We start from the raw sequence: 23,888 nt of genomic DNA, 5'->3' as shown, positions 1-23,888 counted from the left end.
GCGGGTCAATCAAATCTTGGGCGACTACCTTCGCCACTTAGTTTCCTCCCGTCAAGACGATTGGGTCGACCTCCTCCCGTGGGCGGGGTTCTCCTATAACCACAAAGACTCTTCTGCCACCAACAAGTCTCCCTTCTTCGTGGTTTACGGTCGTCATCCTCTGCCTCCTCTGCCGTTATCCTCCTCCTCCGGTGTACCTGCAGTGGATGATCTGGTGCAAGACTTTTCTGCCATCTGGCGTGAGACGCGCCTGTCCCTCTTACAGGCCTCATCCCACATGAAAATCCAAGCGGACAAGAAACGTCGGTCTCCTCCTGTCCTGGTTCCTGGGGACAGAGTTTGGCTCTCCTCCAAGTACGTCCGCTTCAGGGTTCCTAGTTACAAGCTTGGTCCTCGTTATTTGGGACCCTACAAGGTCAAGAAGAGGATCAATCCTGTGTGTTACCAACTCCATCTCCCTCCCTCCCTTAAAATTCCCAACTGTTTTCATGTCTCCCTCCTCAAGCCTGCGGTCTTTAATCGCTTTTCCCCCAAGAATCTCCCTCCCACGCCTGTATCCGGTACCTCGGATGTCTTCTCCGTTCAAGAGATATTGGCCTCTAAATTGGTCAGGGGGAGAAGATATTTTTTGGTGGACTGGGAGGGCTGCGGTCCTGAAGAGAGAGATCCTGGGAGCCAGAGGAGAATATCTTGGACCGTAACCTCATCCTCAGGTTTCTGGGTACCAAAAAGAGGGGGAGACCAAAGGTGGGGGGGGTACTGTAACGCTGAGCGCTCCGGTCCCTGCTTCTGGACCGGAGCGCTCGCAGCGTTCGTTCCAGATCCACTCACCTGTGCCCGCTCCGGCTCCCTCCTCCGCTCCCCGCTCACATGGTTCCCGGAGCGCGCGCCCCTGCACCATAGGGCGCGCGCGCGCAGGTCGTTTGAAATTTAAGGGGCCTGTGCACCAGTAATTGGTGCCTGGTCCAAACCTCCCTTCCTGCTTCCTGTGACCTGTTTCCTGTGACCTGTTTCCTGTTTCCTGTTTCCTATATAAGTGACCTGCCCCTTCCAGCCATTGCCGGATCTTTGTTGCCTTGTTGCCTTAGTGAAAGCGTTATTTGTGTAATCCTTTGCCTGTTGCCGAACCCTTTGCTAACGACTATCGCCTCTGAACCTGTGCTGCCTGCCCTGACCTTTGCTACGTCTGACTACGCCTCTGCCTGTCCCTTTTGTACTACGCCTATATCAGCAGTCGGTGAGGTTGAGCCGCTACCAGAGGACACGACCTGGTAGTTACCGCCGCAGCAAGCCCATCCCGCCTTGCGGCGGGCTCTGGTGAAAACCAGTAACTACTTAGAACCGATCCTTCGGTACGGTCCACGCCAATCCCTCACTGACACAGCGGATCCACTCCCTGCACCGCTCCTGCTACCAGTCCAGACCCTGACATTTATTTTAAGGGGCACGCTAATGGGCATATTTTATGTTAAGAGCAACGCTGATTTAAATGTTTTGTTTTGCCCATCAGAGTGCCCCCTAACATAAAATGTGCCCATCTGCGTGCCCCTAACATAAAATGTGCCCATCAGCGTGCCCCCTAAAAATTGGCAAAATAAATGGAAAAAATGCGAAACACCGCGTTCGGTATTCGGCCTTCGGCCAAGCATTTCATTATTATTCGGCTTCGGCCAAGAATTTCATTTCGGTGCATCCCTAAAAAAAGAGCGTCAATTTTGCAAAAATAACAATATGTTTCACATTTTTTTATATGAAATTCCCCCAAATAAATGTAAAAATCAAAATTTTTTAACGTTTTAGGCCAATTTGTTTTCTGCTACCTATGTTTGGTAAAAAAAAAAAATCACAATAAGCGTATTTTGATTGGTTTGCGCAAAAGTTATTGCGTTTACTAACTACGGGAAAGATTTTAGTCATTTTTGTTGTTTTTTTTTTAACGAGTAATGGCGGCGATCTTTTTTGCGGGACTGCGACATTACGGCGGACAGATCGGACCCTTGACTGACATTTTTGACACTTTTGGGGGTACCAGTGACATTACTACAGTAATCAGTGCTATACATATGCACTGTTACTGTAAAAATGACACTGGCAGGGAAGGGGTTAAGTTTATTTGAGAGGGAGGGGTTAAGCGTGTCCCTAGGGGCGTGCTTCTAACTGTGATTGGATGTGTCTTGAGGTGTAAGAACAGAGATCAACGGTCCTACATAGCAGAACCGTATGATCTCCATTCTTACACAGGGAAGAATGACAGATGGCTTTGTTTACATTAGCCGCCTGCCTTTCTCCCGCTGTAACAGACAATCGCGAGTACCCGGCAGACATCGGGTCCGCCGGGAACACGCGCGGGGGGGGGGGGGGGGGTCCGTGAGCGAGCGGGAGCGCGCCTCTGGCGGTGCGCGCTCGCTCCCTAGAGCCTCACAGGCTAGCGACGTAGACCTACGTCGCTTTGCCTGTGAGGGGCTGACCGCCGCCGTAAATAGTCGTGCAGCGGTCGGCAAGTGGTTAAGGTTTCCCCCATGCCCCATGCTGAGGCTACAGTGACGCCCTATGGGAGAACTAGCAGAGAGTTGTCAGTATCTCTGCTCCCGTGCACAGCCAGGGGTGACCATAGTGGAACTACTTTCCTCATGCTGACACTCTATGTTATTATGGTGCACAACCCCACTATTGTTCAAGTAAACCCACCACTTTACCAAGACATCATGGTGGTTACAGAACTTTCCACCAATGACACAGGAATGGAGCAGGTTTAGAAAGGCTTGCTTCCTGGTAGGACCTCCAGGTCACACATCTGCTCCAGAATTTCTTGAAAAGGTGCCAATAATCTCTCTTACTCTATTGTGTTATTTTCAGCACCACCCCCTTCTCTGTTGTTCTGTGATTGGTAAACTATGCCAACAGACAACTCAGTCGGCCAATCACGGTCATAGAAATGTAGTCAGTCCATCCTACCTCAGAGAGTTGTGGCTATCCACCATTAATTTGCCAAACAATTTGTAATCGCCTTTCTCCAAAGCTTGTGCCGCTTTAGCAGTGCGCTCAATCTCAGTGATGACATGACGTGCCCGCTTATAGCACACCTCGCTCAGCTTTTCTTTTTTGGCTGTCAAGAAAAAAAAAAAAACAACATGTTTAAAGAAAAGACCATATTTATGACCATAGTTTGCCTATATTTAGGGTGTAACATTAAACATGGTCATAGCTTGCAGCCCCTTACAGAATCCAGGGTTCCTCTCCCCGCTGGCTCCTGTCTTTTTTAATTTGGCATGGCTCTGCCTGCACTGTTGCATCATTCGTTCACAGGAATCTGTGAATGTAAAAACTACAAGTCCTGCCTTCCACTGTGGCGTGGCAGAGGGGCCTGCATTCTCAATGAAGGCTTTGGAACAGACATCACAGCACTTGTAGTCCATTAATAATCACTCCAGTCCCATAAACAAGTTACACACTTGGGGCTGGAGGAGTGGTCTGCAGAAGTCAAAGCATTGCACCCTCAACTGACCATAGTTGCAATGCTTTGCATATATATATATATATATATATATATATATTTTTTTTTTTTTTATTTTAATAGTCAATAAAGGTGAATTTTTTTTTTTTTCTTGCAAAACGTTGAGTTAGCCTTAAAGTGAATGTAAAGGCTAAATGTTTTTTTTTTTTTTTACCGTTATACATCCTGTGCATAAGGGGCAAATACGGTCCGTTTGCTGCTCCCCCTAATACTCCCCTGGGCCCTCTCTCGATCCAGAGATGTGCATGGGAGGCTCGACTGTCCTGGGTCTCTCTCTCCTCCTTGGCTGAGACAGCAGCAGGAGCCATTGGCTCCCACTGCTGTTAATCACAGCCAGTGCACCAATGAGGAGAGAGCAGGGGGCGGGCCAAGCCGCAGCTCTATGTGTCTTATGGATGCATAGAGCGGGGCTCAGGTGCAAGCACACACCAGTGCTCCCATAGCAAGCGGCTTGCTATTGGGGCACTGGTCAAGAGGGAGGAGCCAGGAGCACCGGCAGGCAGGTAAGTATGACAGGTTTGTTAATTTACAAAAAAACAAACTTTTAATATTAATTTACACCCTTTCAAAGCCACAGCTGTTTTTGCATTTTTTTGCACATATATATCCCATTTATTTGGTAAAGGATGAGGTTGCATACGCTCGTCAAACAACAACAAATTTTAATGCCCTACATGGCAGCGCCATATACATTCCCCTCATTTCCATACTTCTATCTTTTCTATTGGCAATGCTTTAAAAGTCCTAAGGGTTATCATGCCCCTGATGCATGCATTTTCTTTTGTACATGCATCTATGTAGGGCGGGCTCAAAAATGTTTTTTTTCTGAGGGGGCTGGGGGTTTAGAGAGTTTGAGTGTAACACATTTTTTACATTACATAGGGGACAAAAGTGATGCATTTTTTGGTGACAGGCTCTCTTTAATGAGACACCAGGGGTCTAAAAGACTTGATGTCGCATCTGATCTTCCAATGAAGCTAATGAAAACACAGATCATGCTCCAATAGCTTCTTCCTTAGCCAAACTAGCAAGGAAAAGTGACACCAGGACCTGGTAGTGAGGTTTTACACGTCCCTTCCAGGTCATTAGCAGGAAGGGAAGATCAGTGAACGGATGCCATACTGGTACCATGGAGCCTGGGAAACATGGCAGGGGAGCGTGGAGGGGATGGAAGAACCTACACATACAGGTTTAGACATTTTGCTTGTTTAAGCCCTTGCTCACACTGCCGTGACTTTAAATTCAACATCCTTGCACAGCTTCATCATGGCTTGCATATGACTTCTTTAACAGAAGTCAATGCAAGTCGTATTGAAGTCGCCCCATAGTAGGCCAGGAACCTTTTTCTAAGTCAGAGCGACTTGAGTCACTCCGATTAGAACTGTTCCATTGCTGTTAATGGGGTGCAATTTGTCATGAGACTTTGAACTCTCAAGTCCCATGACAAGTCACAGCAATGTGAACCGGGGCTTAGCTGTTAAGAGAACGTTTTTTCCTGCTAGGCTTTAGAACAGACTCACCCTCCAACTCTTTCATACTGGCATCCCTCAAAGACTCTTTTTCGAGGGCCCTGGCAGCCTCCTCACACTGTTTCCTGCGTGTTGGGTACTCGCTCCCTGTTAGCTCATGCCGCACATTGGAATTAGTAATAAGCACAGACAGTTCAGGGTCTGTCAGGGGAAACGGTGTCGCCTCTAAAGATCTAAATAGATAGAAAACATACAACAAAAAGGTGATTATTGCACAGAGATCAATTATTCACAATGCTGACCTTTACCAAATGACTGAAAGGGCAATGATCTGCTTCTGGGTGCAATAACCAATTAGATTAAAGCTGTTAATACTACCTATGAAAAAATAATCTAACTGGCTGCTATTAAAACATAAACAGGGCTTCTTTCAGATTGGACTATTATATGTAGGAAAAGCATTTGGGTGGCCCTGTCTGCATATCAGGGGGGCCTGATCATTTAGTTAGGCTGTCACATGCTTCCAGGGGTGACCTGTTGAGCCTGGGGAGTATCCCCACTGTGTCCAATGAGGGCTCTTATTGGACAGTGGAGGAAACCTAGCCAATAGCACACCAGGGCTTGTAGCTATCCCAGTGGGCGGAGTTTGGCGCACTGCACCCTGGGATGAGTTATAAGTCTGAGGGAAGCATGTGACAGGGCGTCTTTGGTGGGAAGCAGAGTCCCAGGAGGAGGGTGACGGCTGTCTCTTCTCCTGTCAGAGCAAGTGAGAGTGTCCTGGGCAGTCGGCCTAGAGGACGAAGGTTGAGCTGAGCTGCAGAGAGGGATCCAGTGTGCTGTGGACCGAGTGGATCTGCTGGGCAGAAGTTTCCAGGAAAACAGTGTCGTGAGTACTTTAAACTGCCCAGGGGTCTGCCTAGGATAGGGGACCACTCCAGAAGATCAGAGGGATCCAGGAGCCAGCTAACCAGTAGAGAAGGTGTAGAGAAAGGAGGTGCCAGTGTTTAAAGCCCTGAAGATAAGAGAGAGAGAGAGAGAGGGTGCCAGTGCGGGCCCTGAAGTGTTCAGCAGTGCAGCAGTCATACAAGAAGCTACCTCAGCAAGAAGTGCTTAAGGGAGCTCAAAGAGGACTTCTTTATGTGAGAAAGCAGTCCAAAGTCAGTTTGCAGTTAACAGACAGCAAGCCAGCGTTAACCAGCGCCAACCGGCACTGGCCGGCATTTAGCCAGCGTCAAGTCAGTGCCAAACGGCATTTTCAGTTATCCCTAGCAAATTGTGCACAGTTGAGCCAAAGGAGAATCCCACTCATTCCTTTCTCCCATCCAAGTTCTCAATAAATGCAAAAAAAAAAAAACAAAGATACTGGACTGGTCATTGTCCCAGTGCTCACACTTATATGCACAAAGGTACTTTTGTTGCCCCCGGTGATCCAGGGGGACCCATATCCAGAAAAACGGCTGTGAATCCTGCTACATATACAATGAGTAGCAAAATATGTTTAAAGTGTATCTAAAACCAAAGCTTATTTAGCCTGGGATAGAGTGAGGAAAAGTTAAAAAAATATATAATTCCAAGTATGAACATTTTTCTATAGTTACATTAATCCAGCTTGAACCATTGTAACAACAATGTGCCATATCTGTAGGATCCCCCTGGAAGTTGGAAATCACTACTCCAGTGAGCTCTACTAGCTTCTGGATCCCATGCCAAGAACCTGCCCTGCTGTTTACTGAACACGGGGTTGGCCGCTCAGGACAGGCGCCATTCAAGGGACACTTTGCAGTGCTTTACACTGAAGTATTTTCGCAGTGTGTTCCAAAGGCTCCAAGGCAGTTGTGAATGGTCACACATAGTTCAGCAAACACTTCTTCCCAGAGAAAAAAATAAAACCCAGCCAGCATTCCTCGTAATGGTAGGTATGAAGGTATCTGGGGAAAATGTTCTACATTACAAGGTCCCTGCAGTGTCCGATCTGTCCCTACTGACCTGCAGTCAATGAGTAGAGCGTGTCCCTCTCTCCCCATCACTGAAATAAACTGGTCCATGATCCCGCAGGGTACTCCAGGGAATGTATGTTCAGCTTTTTGACATGTCAAGGCTTTTTGGACAACATCACCGTCATCTGAGGACATAAAGACACAATTCACACGACATGGAACCTGCAGAACATCAGATCTGGGTGCTGTGTACACACTAAATGGATGACCATTTCTTCTAATAGTCTACTGTTCGAGGCAGACTGCATTAGTGAAATATCTGGTCTGTGCATTGCTAAACTGGGGAAAATGCTATTTGCCTGGCTGTAATACTAACCTACTAGCTTTTATACTGACCAAGAACAAGTATGTACATAGGTTAATTCAGATCGAGGCCTAAAATAGTTTTTTTTTAACCTTGATGCATTCTATGTTGGAGCTGAACGGGTTAAATTGACACTAAACTAAATCCTTATTCTCCAAATATAATCCATTCTTACCATGGAGGGGGGGGGGGGTATTCTTACCTGGGCACAGCTGCTGCAAAAAGGTGTAAGTAGCCACTTCCAGAGACGCAGAGCTGGATAGGCCACCGCCTAATGGAACACTGGTGGCAATCACTGCATTAAACCCAGGGACTGGCCCAGCTGTCAGAAGACAATAGAAGAGGACAATGTAATGAACATATACTGAGGTCTTCTCAGGTTTCTCCAACACAGGAAAGGGAAAGATGACACAGCTTTATGTATCCTCTGGAAGTATGTATGAGAAGGTGACAACACACACCACAATCGGGTAACAGAACAGAGCATTGTCACCGTTGTCAGAAAGTACCTAAACAAGGACCTTCATGGATCCCCAGGTATTATTTTATTATAAGCTGCAGATTTACAGTCTAAAAATAAAAGGCCGTGGGCTTCTGTGTAAGGGTACCACATACAAAGTGATTACTAAAGAACAGAAAGAGGCTAGAACAGACTTTTGAGGTACCCCAATGATGCATCAGATCAGTTAGTGTTTGTTACCCCAACATCTCATATTCCTGATATGTGGCTGCTGTACCATATACTTGAGGATTTAGTCCCACCATATGGCCATATCGTGCTCAAGCCCACCACTGCGTCAAAGTACCCCATTATCAGTGGGTCCTACACTATCCATAAAAAAGGGGTGAGTCCAGCCTCTCTAACCCTTGGAGATAACACTCCTTGCTGGGAGAGATGTGCTAATGCACTACAAAGGACTCCTCCTATATCTACTTGATAGTGGACTCTGATAGAGTACAGGTGTGTGTGGGGGGTGGGATGCTCAACCTCAGAAGTCTGGTCAGACCGAATACATAATAAACAAGAAAAAATGGGGGAGAAAACCCTGAACATGTATATCTAAAGCCAGTGCAGCTATGGACCAGGCAACATGTATGTTACATGTGACCAGACTTCTGAGGTTGAGCATCCCACCCCCCACACACACCTGTACTCTATCAGAGTCCACTATCAAGTAGATATAGGAGGAGTCCCTTGTAGTGCATTAGCACATCTATACCAGCAAGGAGTGTTGTCTCCAAGGGTTAGAGAGGCTGGACTCACCCCTTTTTCATGGATAGTGTAGGACCCACTGATAATGGGGTACTTTGACGCAGTGGTGGGCTTGAGCACGATATGGCCATATGGTGGGACCAAATCCCCATTTTTATTTATGGATTGTCTCCATATTTGATAGTCATTTCTTTTGCATGTGTGCGCTATTCTTTTTTAATATACATGTTGCCTGGTCCATAGCTGCACTGGCTTTAGATATACATGTTTAGGGTTTGCTCCCCCATTTTTTTCTTGTACCATATACTTGTCTGAAAAAATATCCTGTTCTCTTTGTATTGCTTCCTTTCTGTGAAATCCCTGATGTTCCTGCTAGTCCCTCTGCTTTCTTATTAAAAACTGACCATACTAAGCAGAACACCACATCGTGGTCAGTTTTCTAGCTATGCTGGGAAAACTGGGAACTCAGCCTGCTTCTCCAATGATATGACTTGTCCTGATTCCCCCCCGTGCAAAGCCTTTCACTGGGAAGATCAGTGTGCTGCTGCTTCTCCTCCCCCAAGCTCTTACTCAGCTAAGAACAACGGGAATGTGATCATTTATTATTTTTAAAAAACGTATTCTAATGTATTTTTTTATATCTATATCTATACACAAATGTTTTGCAAATTTATGTTTTAAACTGCATGGGTTGTTTTACAAGGTGATCATTTACAATCAATCCCTTTCAGATTTTTTTTTTTTAGAAGTACCATTTAAAAGTACAGAGACACTAAAATGTAAAAGACAATCATTTCAATACACAACTATTCCCTTAAAGTTCACTTTTTAGAAAAAAATAAAAAATAACAACCAAAATAAAAACTAAAGCCACATTTTTTTGCAGGTAAAAAAAAAACGGAATTTTTGTAAAATCTTACCTGTAAAATTCCTTTCTCGAGTCCTCCGACAGTCGCCGCCGCCTCCAAGTCATCACTATTGGGTATTGACTTCCGCTCCGCAGGAGTAGCTAGGCATAAAGACTTAGTCAAAAGAACAAAGGCATTTGCATATACACACCCATGGGGGCTGTCCCATCTGGTCAATACCCCCCTGCAGTGACCACTCCCAACTCAGTTTGGTAGCATAGCAGTAGGTAATAAGAACACAACCCCAAAAGAGGGGCGGGGGCGGCGACTGTCTGAGGACTCAGAGAAAGGAATTTTACAGGTAAGATTTTACAAAAATTCAGTTTTCTCTTACGTCCTCCGACAGTCACCGCCGCCTCTAAGTCATCACTGTTGGGATGTCCCAAAGCAGTATAGACATGAGGGGTGGGAGACGCAACCGTAGAAAAGGCAACGCAGTACCCACATCAGAGAAAGAAACCTTACACGCACAGTAAGAGAACCTTCTGGGCAACAGTAAACAATGCTCAACAGGAGCAACAGCCCAGGAAGCAAACACCAACAGCCAGGGACCCATAAAAAAAACAAGGGTCCTTCATGGCACTGCCGCACTAAGAACCTTGCGGCCAAAGGAGGCATCAGCTGATGCCAGAACATCTACCTAGTAGAATTTGGAAAAAGTGTGCACCGACGACCAAGTCGCAGCCTTGCACACCTGGACCACCGAGGCCCGATGCCAATAGGCAGAAAGAAACTGAGTTGGGAGTGGTCACTGCAGGGGGGTATTGACCAGATGGGACAGCCCCCATGGGTGTGTATATGCAAATGCCTTTGTTCTTTTGACTAAGTCTTTATGCCTAGCTACTCCTGCGGAGCGGAAGTCAATACCCAACAGTGATGACTTAGAGGTGGCGGCGACTGTCGGAGGACGTAAGAGAAATGTGCATTTATTTATTTTTGGAGCCTGTAAAGCATTGCACCAGTGATCCACAGATTGCTGGTGCCATGCAGGTCTCCTGCAGATCGGTCAGTGTATCTGTACCATACATCCCAGACAGGCAAGTAGATACAATCTGACAGGAAGAAGATGACAATCGCAAAGGAGTTTGTGTGCTTGTAGTTCATTTACGCACAGAGTAGTGTGAATAAATGAAGCGGCTGTGTGGGTGGAGCCCCGCACAGCCACGTTGATTTTAGAAAGTGACAGCTAGTATGGGGAAACTCTCCCTGTGCTGCTGTCACGGGGGGTAAATCGGAAAGCGGCTGCAGCATTGGGAATATGCAACACGTTCCCAAAGGTGAACTTATCCTTTAAAGCCTAAAACCACAGTTTGCAAAAACAATAATGCAGATATACATACAGCATTTGCAGGAAAAATATTTGCATTTATTCTTTTTTTTTTTTTTTTGTTTAGCCTGAAAAGCATTTCAACCTCAATTGGTGGATCAGAGGGGCAATGCCAGGCTCCTGCAGACTTTTCCTACAGCCCCCAGTCTATACTGAGGCGCAAGCTTCCTGAGGACATGTAGCACGTAAAATGCATTGAGGCTTAGCCGTTGATGTCATATCTGGTCCGTCACTGATCCTACTCCGCCAAGCTTGGAATGCACGCCGGTTCCGTGGCCACGAATGGCGGAGCAATACCGCTGATCTGATTGTGTTGGTGCCTTACAGACACCCACAATATGGGAGTAGTATTTGAATGTTTGTGTGAGCAAATCTTTCTAATAAAACCTACTACACTATGTTACACTCTCTGGTATCCTTTTAACACCACTATATTGAAGAGAAAGTACTGTGGTGATTACAAGATTGGGATAAGAAATGAAAGAGGATCACAGTGTATAGGATGCTTGTTTAACACTTGTGTCTGTGTAAGTGTACACTTCACCTGGGTTGTGGAAAGAGCACCTATTTACTGGATAAGAAGAAGTCAGTATTTCACCTATATCGTCTCGTGGTGGACCAAGGGAACTTTATCACAAGATTGATTGGAACTGGTCTCATTTTTCTATCTCAGCCTTTCTCAATTGGTGTGCTGCGGCACACTAGGGTGCCGCGGGATCATGGTAGAGAAGGGCTGTCAGATGAGCCCGATCTCCCACCGAACTGTACATCGGCACTGTGATGGAGCTCTGTCAGCCTCTCAAAGTGAAAGTAAAGGGAGGGGGAATGTGCCGTGCTCTCTGCTTCCCCCTACACTGCATACCTGGCTGTGTGAGGAAAGGTACTGTACTAGAACTTTTAAAAGGGCTTTATACTTGTGTGTGTATATATATGTCTGTGTATGTACGTGTGTGTATATACTATATATATATATATATATATATATATATATATACACACATATACACACACACACACACACACATACATACATACATACATACATACATACACACACACACACACACACACACACGCAGGATCTCACACAAAAGTGAGTACACCCCTCAGATTTTTGTAAATATTTTATTATATCTTTTCATGAAGAAATAACACTTTTGTACAATGTAAAGTAATGAGTGTACAGCTTGTATAACAGTGTAACTTTGCTGTCCCCTGCTGTCTAAATGGCTTGTAACAAAAATGAGTACACCCTTAAGTGAAAATGTCTAAACTGGGCCCAAAGTGTCAATATTTTGTTTGTCCGTTATTTTCCAGCACTGCCTTAACCCTCTTAGGCATGGAGTTCACCAGAGCTTCACAGGTTGCCACTGGAGTCCTCTTCAACTCCTCCATGACGACATCACGGAGCTGGTGGATATTAGAGACCTTGCGCTCCTCCACCTTTCGTTTAAGGATACCCCGCAGATGCTCAATAGGGTTTAGGTCTGGCCAGTTTATCACCTTTACCCTCAGCTTCTTTAGCAAGATAGTGATCATCTTGGAGATGTGTTTGGGGTCATTATGTTGGAATACTGCCCTGCGGCCCAGTCTCTGAAGGGAGGGGATCATGCTCTGCTTCAGTATGTCACAGTACATGTTGGCATTCATGGTTCCCTCAATGAACTGTAGCTCCCCAGTGCAGGCAGCACTCATGCAGCCCCAGACCATGACACTCCCACCACCATGCTTGACTGTAGGCAAGACACACTTGTCTTTATAATTCTCACCTGGTTGCCGCCACACACAATTGATATCATCTGAACCAATTAAGTTTATCTTGGCCTTATCAGACCACAGGACATGGTTCCAGTAATCCATGTACTTAATCTGCTTGTCTTCAGCAAACTGTTTGAGGGCTTTCTTGTGTGTCATCTTTAGAAGAGGCTTACTTCTGGGATGACAGCTATGCAGACCAATTTGATGTAGTGTGTGGTGTATGGTCTGAGCATTGACAGGCTGACACCCCCCCCCCCCCCCCCCACCACCCTTTCAACCTCTGCAGCAATACTGGCAGCACTCATACGTCTATTTCCCAAAGACAACCTCTGGATATGACGCGGAGCACATGCACACAACTTCTTTGGTCGACCATGGCGAGGCCTGTTCTGAGTGGAACCTGTCCTCTTAAACCACTGTATGGTCTTGGCCACCATACTGCAGCTCAGTTTCAGGGTCTTGGCAATCTTCTTATAGCTTAGGCCATCTTTGTGTAGAGCAACAATTATTTTTTGTAGATCCTCAGAAAGTTCTTTGCCATGAGGTGCCATGATGAACTTCCAGTGATCAGTATGAGAGAGTGAGAGCGATAACACCAAATTTACACACCTGCTCCCTGTTCACACCTGAGACCTTGTAACACTAATGAGTCACATGACACCAGGGAGGAAAATGGCTAATGGGGCCCAATTTGGACTTTTTACTTATGGGGTGTACTCACTTTTGTTGCCAGTGGCGTAGACATTAATGGCTGTGTGTTGAGTTATTTTGAGGGGACAGTAAATTTACACTGGGATAAAAAGTTGGAAACTGCGCTACCTAAAAAGTATGTTCAGTGTGTGTAGATAGTGGTTTGGAGGAAAGAAGTGCTTAGTGCTGAGAAATAAATAGGCGCAGGAAAAAATGCAATTAGTTCCTGTGATAAGAAGTGAGCTGTAAAAACTGGCCCACTCTCAGTAAAAAGGTGCACATATAAAATAGTGTATACATAAAAGGCAGAAAAAAATATGTGCAAAATTGCTGTAATAAGGTTTTTAAAAACTGACCCACATATAAAATCAGATGGTAAAACGAGCAAGGTATGGTATGAATAAAAAATGTGGTGTAATAAATATTAAAATAAGCCCTAATGAGGGAATGAGAATAACAGTCACGATAAAGAAAATGCCGTGAGGCTACTGGTGAGTTCCTTTTTGTGTGATATTCCAAATTGACCACAAGAGGTCGCACTTACCCTGCAGCTAGATAATACTCACTGGCTGTATAGGGTAGGTAAAAAAGAGCTCTCAGACCTGTCCCCAATCTATCTTTGCAGACCGATGGATCCTCATCTGATTAATAAGAAAATGGCATTGAACTGGAGTGAATTCATTTTCTCTGGTCTAGCTGCCTCTGCTATTTCCATTTATTAAAATTAACTCCTGTTTTTCCTTGAATAATAAAAAAGCATTCATTTGCACTAATCCTTAGTTTCCTGGGTGTGCCTGGGTTGGCTTCTGGAGTTTCTGATCCATAGCGCTGGTTACCCCCCTCTTTTATAGTAAATTTACACTGTTATACAAGCTGTACACTCACTACTTTACATTGTAGCAAAGTGTCATTTCTTCAGTGTTGTCACATGAAAAGATATAATAAAATATTTACAAAAAATGTGAGGGATGTACTCACTTTTGTGAGATACTGTGTATATGTTACATAACTAAGCTCTATTTCACAGGTGTCAAACACAAGGCCCGGGGGCCGAATGCGGCCCCCCAGGCCATTTCATGTGGCCCTCGCACCTCTCCTGCAGCTGCAGAACCCCCTTGTCTGTGCACTCACCTTGGCTCAGTAGGTCGGCAGCAGAGAGGACAGAACTCCTTTGCCAGATCCTGTCCTTCTCTGTGCTGCTGCAGAAAGGCTAGTCTTTGCCCCCCCCCCCCTTTTTAGCAGTCTGCAGCAGAGAGGAGGGCAGAATTCCTCCTACAGATCCTGCACCTCTCTCTGCAGCCACAACATCACCTTGTCTCTGCCTCCCCTGGTCTCAGCATTCAGCAGACTCTGTCAGCTGACTCCAGCCCTCCTCTGGTCGTCCTCCAGACCTTGCAATTTCTTCTTCCCTGATCCACCGCATCTTCTTTCTGGCAGTAGCACAAGGTAAGGGGGTGCATTGTGATGTAAGAAAGGGTGGGGGACTCTTGACTTCTGATGGTGTGGAGTCTTGACATATCATGAAAGGGTGTAAGGGGGCGTGGGGTGCTCTGGACATCTAATCTTACAGATATAACCGGCCTTTTGGGGGGCAACCATAATGCTGATGCGGCCCACAATGAAATTGAGTTTGACACCCCTGCTCTATTTCATGCTGAATAAACTAAATTAATAATGTAGCTTAAAATAGAAAACTATCTTTAGATAGACTTTAACTTCAAAAGCATTTTATTAAAATAATTTGATTAAAAAAAAAAAAAAAATATCGGACTTATTTTTTTTTTAAAAAGCATTGATTTCGGTCCACCTTTGTGTGTTACCAACATAGGAAGGTATAAGCTACCTAGTATATAAAGAGTAAAGTGCAGTCTTTCATAGAAACTGACCATCTGAATACACCATTCATGAAAAACAAATCTGCATGGTTGATATAGATAACTGCGCTCTACATACCATACAGCAACACATTCTGTCACACTAATGACTGACTTCTCCTATTTACTCCCTTGTTGCTCTATTAAAGTGGAACTAAACCCATCAATCTAACAGTTTCCCAAAACAGTTGCATTCAAGGCATGCCATCAAATGAGAACTGTCAGTTGCTTGTTGTCTCAACCGAACTATCAAGCCATTAAATGACTGGTGGCATAACTGATCACATGTGCAGCACTGTGTTTAGCACTTCTGGATGCTGGGTTTTCTACCTCCTGATTAACCAGCGGGGTTGGGAGGACTGATGTCATCCCATGCATTCGCACTGGAGTCAGTCATTCGGGCACAGCTAGATTGTGGCAGGAATGCATGTGGAACTGTACATGCATTCAGTATGCATTCTATAGCACACTACAAAAAACACACATGCATTCCAGTAATTGCGCTAAAGTCTATGTGAAACTTTGGGGAAAAAGTTCCAATAATGTTCTATTATAATCCATCACGGTAATAGCAGACTACAAACAGGCAGGTGTGTGCTACTGCAGAAGAGACAACAACTCATTGTCATAAGGATCCCCCGCCGGCACATTATTTCCTATTCTAGGCCAGGATGATGTCATGGCTTGTCCACATGTGCAGACACAGGTGTCCTTTTATGAAACGGAGATGAGCAGTGATCCTGCTGATCACAGCTCATTTCCGATCATTCTCAGTTTATGAAACAGAAATGATCGCAGGAGAACATGTTCTCCGCTGATCATCTCTTCACACGGGAATCTGTCATTGACTGACACAGAAATGGCCAGGCTATGAAGCTGTGATCCCCGCACTTCACTGGCGATCTGGGCCAGAATTCACACTCCCGGGTCCACCAGCCTGGAGCTTGTGAAGCGGGGAGTGAAGACAGAATCGGGGGAGAACTGAGGGGGAAAAAGGAAGATTATCGACTTCCTTCTTCCTCGTTCAGACCCCCCAACACAGTAATCATGTCCCCCTGCCATATTTATGTATATATACACATGTATATATATATACACACATACATATAGATATATATTTAATGTGTATATATATATACACAATGTATGTGTATGTGTATTCAGTGTATATATATATATATATTTATGTAAGGGGACTATTATTTATAACCTCGTGTACTCAGCAGTGATAATTTATCTCTGCTTGTTAAAGCGCGCCAGGGATTTTCATACTACTGTAATCTCGCTTTGTCTCACGAGATTACAGGCATTCCATTGACTTCTACACAGATCTCCGAGAAAACCGTTCTCCTCTGATCACCCTGGGCGAACTGAAGTTCTCCGATTCATAAAATGGGTGCCAGATGTGATCATTTTCCCCGGAGAACTGTAGAGAAGCCAGCGGAGAAAAAAATTCACCCGTTCATAAAAGGACACCATAGTACTCTAGCAAAGACCCCTGCAGTGTGTCTGAGCAGGTGTGACATCTTGTAAACTGTGATGTAACACCCCAGAAGTGAGAGTCTGTGAGAGGTCAGGTATGTGCAGAGTACTGGCGGAGGATCTCAAGGTGAGCCTATCCATGTGTATGGGGATCCGGCAGGTATGGCTGCTTTTCCATCAATGAGAAAAGGTCAGATAGTAAGCACTTGTTGGAGCTCCTGCTGCCATTCTCTCACCTCTGTAGTGCTGGATTACCCCCTTGGTATAGTTGGCCCATTTGGGTGTCCCGGGGACCAGCGGATTGTCTCTACTCGGGGCCACAAATTCCACCTTATGGGGTTCATCCGCCCCCTCAGCCGTGGTCACAAGACAAATCTTCCCATCATCACGCCGAGATCCCACAATCACAGTGATGAGGGGTAAGGCCTGAAAGACAGTACAATATACATGTTATCAATGTACTACAACCCCCTCCCTCCCCATACACACAGCACACCATGACAGTGCTGGGAGGTAAGGCCTGAAAGACAATACAATATACAAGTTACCAATGTACTACAACCCCCTCCCTCCCCATACACACAGCACACCCTGACAGTGATGAGGGGTAAGGCCTGAGAGACAATACAATATACATGTTACCAATGTACTACAACCCCCTCCCTCCCCATACACACAGATGTTTTTTTTTTTTTTTTAATGAAAATAATTACAGTGCCGCCATCCCCATACAGAAAGAGAAGGGACAATGTAAATTGGACAGTGTGTGTTTAGTATCCCTTTGATTATTGCATTCAATGTTTTCTTATATCTGTAGGATAAGATCCAAAAATACCTGGAGATCCTGGCAGAAATCTTGTGTGCTGAGAACTTCCTGTGCTCTCTGCCTCTGCACACCCTTATCAGTTAAATTGTTCTCTGAGGACTACAGACACCCACCCCCCCCCCAACCCCATGACTGGCAATGGCAGAATCCTGTAGTTCTCTCTTCTTCATATTGTCAGCCTAGGACAGGATGTGTGTTACTGGCAGGATCACCAGGTGATAAGAAAGAGAAAACCAACACAGACACCTCATCTAAGGATGAATAAGATAAAAACAGGTGGCATGTCTGACTTTAATCACGGGAATCACATACTGGGGACAGGTATTCATGATACTCATCAGGGCTGTGGAGTCGGAGTCGAGGAGTCGGAGGAAATTTTGGGTACCTGGAGTCGGAGTCGGCAAACAATGCACCGGCTCCTACTAAATTTAGACTGGAATTTAAAAAAAAGCAAGTTTAAATGTCCCAATTCACAAAAAGTTATAATTAATGACTTAGTGTAAGGAAACTTATAATTGAGGAGGCCAAATGTAAAAAGGAAGAACTACAGAAAGTACTGAAAGGACGTTTTGTCTTGCTTAAAATGGATGCATGCACACGTCATAGAGTCAATTATTTTGCTATTAATGTTAGATTTGTGGATGAAAATAACAAAACATTAACACGGACCTTCGGATTAACCACTTAAGCCCCGGAAGATTTTACCCCCATTCCGACCAGGGGGTATTTTGCGATTCGGCACTACGTGACTTTAACGGAGAATTGCGCGGTCGTGCGACGCTGTACCTAAACGAATTTGGCGTCCTTTTTTTCCCACAAACAGAGCTTTCTTTTGGCGGTATTTGATCACCTGTGCGATTTTTTGATCACGCGCTATAAACAAAAAAAGAGCGTCCATTTTGCAAAAATAGCAATATTTTTCCCTTTTTTTTATATGAAATTCCCCCAAAAAAAAAATGTAAAAATCAAAATTTTTTAAAATTTTCGGCCAATTTGTTTTATGCTACATATGTTTGGTAAAAAAAAAAAAATCGCAAAAAGCGTATTTTGATTGGTTTGCGCAAAAGTTATTGTGTTTACTAACTAAGGGAAAGATTTTTGTCATTTTTGTTGTTTTTTTTTTTAACGCGTAATGGCGGCGATCTGTGATTTTTTTTGCGGTACTGCGACATTGCGGCGGACAGATCGGACCCTTGACTGACATTTTTGACACTTTTGGGGTTACCAGTGACATTTCTACAGTAATCAGTGCTATATATATGCACTGTTACTGTAAAAATACACTGGTAGTGAAGGGGTTAACTTTATTTGAGAGGGAGGGGCTGTGTGTGTCCCTAGGGGCGTGATTCTAACTGTGATTGGCTGGGGCTTCAGCTGTATGCAGACTGATCAACGGATCTACATAGTAGATCCAGATGATCAGCTCTCATACAGCGAGGAGAATGACAGGCAGCTTGTTTACACAAGCTGCCTGACATTCTCCCTCTCCCCCGCCGATCGCAGAGTGGCCGGCGGACATCGGGTCCGCCGGTCACACGCGCGGGGGGGGTCCGTGACCACTCGGGCGCGGGGGGGGTCCGTGACCACTCGGGAGCGGGGGCGCGCGCTCGCTCCCTAGACCCTCACAAGCTAGTGACGTAGCCCTACGTCACTTTGCCTGTGAGGGGCTGACCGCCGACGTAGATAGTCGTGCGGCGGTCGGCAAGTGGTTAAAGGACACTCAGGCACATGACACCAGTGATTACCTTCAGAAGTTAGTGGAGGGTGTTCTAGAAGATTTTGAAATTACAAAGGAACAGATTTTATGTGATGTGACAGATAATGCTTCTAACATGTTGAGCACAATTGAGAAGATGAACGCAGATGAAGAAGGTAACAAACAGATATTAGAGTTAGAGGAAGACAGCTCTGCAAGTATTGGAGAAAGTTTAGAAACTGAAGAGAATGCTGACATTTTTTTAGACAACTTTGTTGAAGAAGCATTGAAGCTTGCTACTATTCATCATATGCGATGTGCTGTTCATACACTGCAACTTGCCATAAGAGATGGATTAAAAGATCGCCATGCAGCTACACTAATTGGCAAATTACGGCAAGTAACTGTTGCAGCCAGGGCCCTGAAAACAGATGCAATTTTGAAAAGATGTGCAGGAAAAGGAGCAATTTTGGATCAAACAACTCGCTGGGGAAGCACTTATTTAATGGTGAAGCGTTTGCTTGAACTTAAAGACTTCATAGAAGAAATGGACAATGAAAATCTTGCATTAACTGAAAGCCAGTGGACACAAACAAAAGAGCTGGAGAACCTTCTTTCTCACCCCTTCACTGTCACCAAGAGGTTGCAATGTGATGATCTAAGCCCGGGTAAATTCCTCTTGGAATGGAAGAGCCTGTTATATCGCCTGAACAAAAATGGAGGGTTAATAGCTGAGGGCATTGCATCTTCAATGATGAAAAGAGAGTCTTTTGCTGGAGAATGAAATCTTGTTAGCGGCTATTTATGTCGACTTTTGTTGAACAGTGAACAGACTGCTACTGGGGAAAAAGGCCCTCTATGATGTAGCAGTTCGCATGAAGGGATTACGACCTGAAATACCTCCACAGGATGAAGTTCTTTTAAGCAATAGTGGTAACTCAGGATCATCTTCTTCAAACGAAGAATTAGACTTTGATTCCTTCTTAGACAAAATGGAAGTTGCTAAAGGAAAGCGATGTCGCATAAGCGTTACAGAACCAGTAAATGTCCAAATAAAAAAAATTCCAACAGGAGTTTTATAAAGCACTAAAAGAAGTTGAAAAGTATGATCGCTCATCAAAACTTACTGTTGAAGAAGCCATCCTTGTTTATCCAGAGATCGTTAGTGATGTGGCCAGAATAGTTACTGCAATGCCACCCACCCAAGTCAGTGTCGAAAGATTATTTTCAGCCCTAAAAATAATAAATTCTGACTTAAGAGCCTCTATGAAAGAGGATCTGGCAGAGGCAATTCTCTTCCTTAACTCTACATTGAATTGATTTGCATTTGCTAAGCCTATAACTACATTTCAAGATTAATATAAACCATTTCTAGGTTTTACAGATTTTGTTTTTGGTTCACATAGATAAGCTTTGTTTTTGTTCTAAAACAACCAAATAATGTGGTTTGTATTTTTGAACTGGTAAAGTTCCTGTTCCTGATGTTTATGCCTGCTGCTACTATCCAGCCACTTGATTAATTAATAAAAAAAAAAATGAATAAAACTTTGTTGTTTTTATTGTGTTTGTCTTTTGCTTAAACTGTTCAATACAGTAGACAGTTGGCTTCCCAGCCAGTAGTCCTGTGGTAATGACATGTATGTTGCCTTTCTTTCCTTCAAGGAATGGATAAAATACATTTGCATATTAATACAGAGGAGTCGGAGTCGGAAGTACAAAAAACTGAGGAGTCGGAACATTTATCTACCGACTCCACAACACTGATATCACACCTGGCACCGACAACACACCCCACACTGACAATACACACAAAGCATACCATCCCTCCATTGTATACTGACATATCACATGACCACTTCCCTACCCATACACAGCATGTGATTGTATGAGTCAGGATCTGTGCAGCACAGCAAGGACATCACACCCTGCACTGACATCATACCGATATCTCACCCAGCACTAATGACACACCTAAACAATGATATCACACCCAGGACTGATACCAAACCCTGCACTGGTATTGCACCCAGCACTGATACCACACCCCAAACGTTTATTGAACCCGACACTGGAATCTCATCCTGCGCTGCTACTGCACCAAGCACTGAGATCTCATCCTGTAATGTTATTGCACCCGGCACTGAGATCTCATCCTGCACTGTTATTGCACCTGACACTGAGATCTCATCCTGCACTGTTATTGCACCCGGCACTAAGATCTCATCCTGTACTGTTATTGCACCCGGCACTGAGATCTCATCCTGTACTGTTATTGCACCCAGCACTGAGATCTCATCCTACACTCTTATTGCATCTGGCACCGAGATCTCATCCTGTACTGTTATTGCACCCGACACTGAGATCTCATCCTGAAATGACACCACACCCTGCACTGAGATCTCATCCTGTAATGTTATTGCACCCGGCACTGAGATCTCATCCTGTACTGTTATTGCACCCGACACTGAGATCTCATCCTGTAATGTTATTGCACCCGGCACTGAGATCTCATCCTGAAATGACACCACACCCTGCACTGAGATGTCATCCTGTAATGTTATTGCACCCGGCACTGAGATCTCATCCTGTAATGTTATTGCACCCAGCACTGAGATCTCATCCTGCACTCCTGTTGCATCTGGCACTGAGATCTCATCCTGTGCTGTTATTGCACCCGGCACTGAGATCTCATCCTGCACTCTTATTGCACCCGGCACTGAGATCTCATCCTGCACTCTTATTGCACCCGGCACTGAGATCTCATCCTGCACTCTTATTGCACCCGGCACTGAGATCTCATCCTGCACTCGGCACCGAGATCTCATCCTGTACTGTTATTGCACCCGGCACTGAGATCTCATCCTGAAATGACACCACACCCTGCACTGAGATCTCATCCTGTAATGTTATTGCACCCTGCACTGAGATCTCATCCTGAAATTACACCACACCCTGCACTGAGATGTCATCCTGTAATGTTATTGCACCCGGCACTGAGATCTCATCCTGTAATGTTATTGCACCCGGCACTGAGATCTCATCCTGTAATGTTATTGCACCCGGCACTGAGATCTCATCCTGTACTGTTATTGCACCCGGCACTGAGATCTCATCCTGTGCTGTTATTGCACCCGGCACTGAGATCTCATCCTGTGCTGTTATTGCACCCGGCACTGAGATCTCATCCTGTGCTGTTATTGCACCCGGCACTGAGATCTCATCCTGAAATGACACCACACCCTGCACTGAGATCTCATCCTGTAATGTTATTGCACCCTGCACTGAGATCTCATCCTGAAATGACACCACACCCTGCACTGAGATCTCATCCTGTGCTGTTATTGCACCCGGCACTGAGATCTCATCCTGAAATTACACCACACCCTGCACTGAGATGTCATCCTGTACTGTTATTGCACCCGGCACTGAGATCTCATCCTGTGCTGTTATTGCACCCGGCACTGAGATCTCATCCTGAAATGTCACCACACCCTGCACTGATTTTTATTCCTGAGCCCGCAGTGCAGTGTGCAAAAAGCAAACACCAACAATGAAGTGATAAGAGTGTACATGGACACACACAGAGCACTTAGACCCCAGTCACATGTGTGTGCTATGCTAATGTGAGCTGTCATTGTGTACAATGCTGGAACATTGTGCTGTGTGTGTAACAGGGTTCCCACCTCATCCCTTTACACCCAAACCCATAATAATTACACAGGTTCTGAGGCTGATATACATATTAAGGCACTAAGTGAGTTTATTCACCACCTTAATCTGCCTCAGAACCTGTGTAATTATTATGGGTTTGGGTGTAAAGGGAAGAGGTGGCAATCCTACTGTCCCCAGTCACATCAGGGGTGTCACTAACAATGGCTGGCAGTGATAGGATGACAACACAGAGGTGCTGCTCCCCTCCTGAGGAGGAAGGACCACACATCCCTGACAGGGACTAGAATCCACACACAGCCCATTCATTACAGGAGCACTGTCTGTCCTCTCTGTGTCATGTGACCAGGGGGAGGACACGTGACCCGTCCTGTCATGGTGTAGAGAGGGGGATCTCACCATAGGCAGTACATAGCCAGCATTGTAATCGGTGTGTTCTCCGATCAGATTAACCCGTCCAGGGGAGAACACCGCGATCTCCGGATCTCCTCCAAACTCTCCGAGAACACCCGGCGAGCCTCCTTCTCTGGAGCCGACATACTGTACACTGCGCCGCCCCGCCCACACCGGTCATGTGACAGCCCTCAGACTTTCTACTGGACTTCCTGGTTGTGCTGTCAATCATGTACCTGTAATACCGAGTGTAGGCAGCAGGGGGGAGCAGTTCTGGCTGCTCTCTCACCATAGAGAAGCTGAATTGTACACACACACTAGTTGTACTGCTGAATTGTGTGTGATATCCCCTCTCTCTCCCCTCCCTCTCTCTCTTCCCTCCTCTCTACCCCCATCCCTCCACCCTCTCCCACCCTCTTCTCCTCTCCCTCCACCCCTCTCTCTCCCCTGCCCCCTCACCCTCTCTTCTCCCTCCACCCCTCTCTCTCTCCCTGCCCCCTCACCCTCTCTCTCCTCCACCCCTCTCTCCTCCTCTCTCTCTCCCGTCACTCTCTCCCCTCCATCCCTCTCTCTCTCTCCCCCCTCTCTCTCTCTCTCCCCTCCCTCCTTCTCTCTCCCCTCACTCTCTCTCTCTCCCCTCCCTCCCTCTCTCCCCTCCCTCCCTCTCTCCCCCTCCCACTCCCCCTCTCCCTCCACCCTCTCTCCTCCTCTCTCTCTCCCCCTCACTCTCCCCCCCTCCCTCTCTCTCCCCCCCCCTCCTCTCCCTAC

At 45.5% G+C, this 23,888-nt stretch overlaps 1 protein-coding gene and 1 pseudogene across 2 annotated transcripts in view; one reads left to right on the top strand and one right to left on the bottom strand.

The window, feature by feature from the left end:
• The window catches only part of GALK1 (galactokinase 1), a gene marked incomplete at its 5' end in the record, with an annotated part of 33,517 nt that extends 10,251 nt beyond the window's left edge, over window positions 1-23,266 (bottom strand). The window contains 7 exon segments of the mRNA XM_082272386.1: window positions 2,956-3,106; window positions 5,035-5,216; window positions 6,970-7,105; window positions 7,487-7,606; window positions 16,773-16,962; window positions 23,127-23,224; window positions 23,227-23,266. Of these exon segments, the coding sequence (XP_082128512.1) occupies window positions 2,956-3,106; window positions 5,035-5,216; window positions 6,970-7,105; window positions 7,487-7,606; window positions 16,773-16,962; window positions 23,127-23,224; window positions 23,227-23,266 (917 nt within the window).
• LOC309566917 lies at window positions 17,552-20,378 on the top strand (annotated as a pseudogene). The gene is made up of 3 exons: window positions 17,552-17,577; window positions 17,861-18,044; window positions 19,078-20,378. The product of its transcript is annotated as an uncharacterized misc_RNA (transcript).
• Window positions 23,267-23,888: the final 622 nt, after the last annotated feature.

Source organism: Pelophylax lessonae (genome assembly GCF_965119305.1).
Source record: "Pelophylax lessonae genome assembly, chromosome: 11".
Lineage (NCBI taxonomy): Eukaryota > Metazoa > Chordata > Amphibia > Anura > Ranidae > Pelophylax > Pelophylax lessonae.
This window is presented reverse-complemented; position numbering and strand designations above follow the sequence as displayed.